This window comes from Pyxicephalus adspersus, chromosome 3 (assembly GCF_032062135.1).
Source record: "Pyxicephalus adspersus chromosome 3, UCB_Pads_2.0, whole genome shotgun sequence".
Lineage (NCBI taxonomy): Eukaryota > Metazoa > Chordata > Amphibia > Anura > Pyxicephalidae > Pyxicephalus > Pyxicephalus adspersus.
In genome coordinates this window covers 138,518,370-138,521,884 of record NC_092860.1, presented here as the reverse complement: position 1 = coordinate 138,521,884, position 3,515 = coordinate 138,518,370, and the positions used below count along the sequence as shown (strand labels likewise).

The 3,515-nt window shown below is 35.9% G+C and overlaps 1 protein-coding gene across 1 annotated transcript in view; it reads left to right on the top strand.

The window, feature by feature from the left end:
- Nucleotides 1-470: 470 nt before the first annotated feature.
- The window catches only part of HMX1 (H6 family homeobox 1), a 5,839-nt gene continuing 2,794 nt past the window's right edge, over nucleotides 471-3,515 (top strand). Inside the window, exon 1 of the mRNA XM_072407145.1 lies at nucleotides 471-1,304. Coding sequence (XP_072263246.1) covers nucleotides 1,013-1,304 — 292 coding nt within the window. The 5' untranslated portion in view covers nucleotides 471-1,012. The remainder of the gene's footprint in view (nucleotides 1,305-3,515) is intronic.

The window sequence follows — 3,515 nt, the reverse complement described above, 5'->3', positions numbered from 1 at the left end:
ATCTTACCTGCTTTTCTTTTTGTTAGACTTGTCATGGTATTTTTATAATTATTTTAATAATATTTCACCAGATTTTATTTTTTGCCAAGCACTTGTCTGTACAATCTTCTTTAGATCTATCAACAACTATATAGTGCATATTTTTTAATATATTACAATTTATTTGGATACTTTTGGATGAATTGAAATTATGAATTATATTCTCCTAAATTATTTTTTGTAAATCTAAAGAGAACTGTACACATGTTGTAGAGTAGATTATTATGAATTATTTGTGATAATAACTCTTAAGACTTCTGTTATTTTAGCAAAGGTAGTGAATTACATAAACTTAGGATGAGTCCATCAGGTATTTATTTCTTGGTCTCATTCACCTGTCCTGAGGTGTCACCTCCTCCTGTCCTGCTCTCCTCCCTCTCTACACACCTCTTGTCTTTCTTCTTTTTCCTTTTCTGTCCTTTACCCTGAGTGCTTCTGGCTGCAGAGCCTCTCCTCCCCTTTCCCCTCCATGCCTTTAATTCCCCTCCCAGTGATCTCTCCTGGGAATCCCAGCCTCTCTCTCCTCTCTCAGTTTGATTTGCCTCCCTAATTGACCTAAATAAAGCTCCTGACTGACAAGGCACTTCTAGGGCCCCCAGGCACACACTACTAAGCAGAGAGAAGTGAACTCAGCTCATCCTCCTCCTTATCCACAGCAATTCTCCTTCTTTCTCCCCTGAATAATCCAATTTGCTGATCACTCTCATCCAATCCGAGAAATTCTGCACAACGCTTAACTTGCCTGACATTTTTATTTCCTTTCTGATCGCCTTTTCATGGCTCTCTGGGAGAGCAGAGCTTGTAGGAGATGAATGTTCAGAGGACGAGCACGATCTTCCAGCAGCTGCAGCATCGCTCCCTATAGAAGGCGGTGAGCGCTAGGCTGTGCTGGGCTGTGCGCTCTGCTCCTGGCGCAATTACGCAAAGCTCTCCTCCAGCAGCATCAGGGCGCAGCGCTCAGCACCCATCCACCATGCCTGATGACTCTACAGAGAACCAGAGCTCTACCTCAACCAGGGTCTCCTCCTTCTTCATCGAGAATCTCCTGGGCACCGAGGCGAAAGATGAAAAGAAGCGTGCCAGCCCGGAGGACGGGCACCCATTACAGCCAAATGGAGTGCTAGGGAGTCATCTGAGCTCTATGTGCTGCCAGCTTTCCCCCTACAACTACAACGCCCAGCATGGCCCCTACCCACTGCGAGAGAACACCATGGAGTGGTACAGGAGGGCACAGGCCACCTACATAGGGTGTACCAGCCCGGAAAGTAAGTGTCTGCACTTCAACTGAATATTGTCATTAGTATTTATTAAGCCTCATCGACCTGCTCCTTGTATGAATCTTTTATGTTTCCTTCCGACTTCCTCTTAGCAAAATAGGTCTTGAGGATCGGCTATAGCCGCTGGGAGTCCACAATATATTGTTCTTCATGGGATGATGTCTATGATGGGGGATGTCAATGTGTATTTATTATAACATTAGATCCCTCGTTGTTTTACTATTTATAAAATATTATTTTTTATTAAATGTCATTGTTTTTCATTTTCTTCTTCTTCAGCTTCTTCTTCTTTTTTATTTTTCTTCAGCTTTTTTTTGTTTTTCTTCTTCTTCTTCATCTTTTTTGTTTTCTTCTTCTTCTTCATCATCTTCTTCTTCATCTTCTTTGTTTTCTTCTTCTTCCTCATCATCTTCTTCTTTTTCTTCTTCTTCCTCATCATCTTCTTCTTCTTTTTCTTCTTTTACTTCTTCATCTTCTTCTTTGATTTCAGCTTTTTCTTCTTCTTCTTTCTATTCTTTTTTTCTATTATTTAGACACCACATTATCACGATATTATATTTAATAATATTTGAAAGGCATTGGACATAATTACCCTACTTTTATTTCTATATTATTAATGTTGTTGTTGTGTAATTATTAACATTTCATTTTGTTGGGTATACTCTTACTTTTAGTAAAACTTTTTATAAATAAATAATAACTATAAAAATATGTTTTATGGAATTAAGACGGTTACCATCTACACTATTACTAATTTTAATAATAATATTAGTGGCAATTGTAGCAGTAGTTATAATATAAAAAAAAATACAACAATAATAGTAATAAAAGTAGGTATAGTAATACACACATAATATTATATCAACAATAATAATAATATATTAAAACAATACTATAACAAAACTTATTTTATTTCTTAGTTTACTTTTAAATGTATTTTCTGCTTACAAGAAGCTATTCAGTGCCATGTGCCCCATTAGTAGTCCCAGGATAAGGAGTGCATTGAGGTCTCTGAAATTTGCCCTGTATGTGGAATTATTGGTCCACCTTTATGACATTCTGCAGTACTGAGTCAGCTCCATGTCCCAGCCTAGGCCCACACAATCTTTCTCCCATTAATGGATCATACGCTGAGATCTTATATACACATGTATCCTGCAAACAATTTGTCTGAGCAACAACCATTGAAATCTTTGGAGTGCAATGAACATTGATTGAGTCTGGAAAGGTCTCATTCTCACAATAACTACTAATAAACAGATACATATTACTGGCGGATCTCCCTGTAAGTAGTCTTAAAGGACTTTAATCGGATTGACTTTTGATCCCAAAGTCGATCATGTTATTTGAATAGCGTGTTAAATTCTGCATCGGCGGGTACAATAGATTTGGAGTAGTTATTGTTTATTTTGTTTGTTTTAAGGTCTTTTACAGTACAGCATAAATTGCAGAAATATATCAATTACACAGACAGAAAATACTCTTACTTTTAAATTGATAAGTAAAAGTAATAAAATCAGCAAAAATAAGGATGTATTAGGCCAAATTTAAATCTGAAAAAATATCCAATGTCAGCCAGTGTTTTCTTTGTACATATATAGTTTTTATTATATTACATTAGTATTACTAATACTACACCTATTTATTTATTACTTTATATTTACACATATACTGATAACCACTGTCATTACAGCAGTAGAAAAGCACTAGCTAATAATTATAAATTTCACATGTTGCCAAAAAAATATACAATACAGTTAAAAGAATCAATGACATCTTTTTAATTTTATTACATTATATATTTAAAATATTAAATTTTTCTAGCGTGCTGATTGGCTTACTGAGATGTCACATAGTGTGGACCTAATTCAAAGTCCCTGGAGGTCCAAGCCCCACCCATTCTCTCTCTACCTACTACTACGTCATTCACATATTCCAAGATCAACAAAACTGGTGAATTTTCATCAATCCTAAATTATTTAAAAAGTATTTTGTTAAGACATGGGATAGCTAGCTAATAGAGTTTAAAAAGAGCAGACTTCATGTAAATTTCCTGTGCTACTTTCTTTGTTTTAAATTATACAAAATGCCATTAGAAATTTAAAAGGTGAAGAGCTGAGCATGGTGGGAATGAATTACAAACAAGAATCATAGCCTAGTTAATGTGGGCGTCCTAGAAATAGCCCTGCAGTGTTGGAT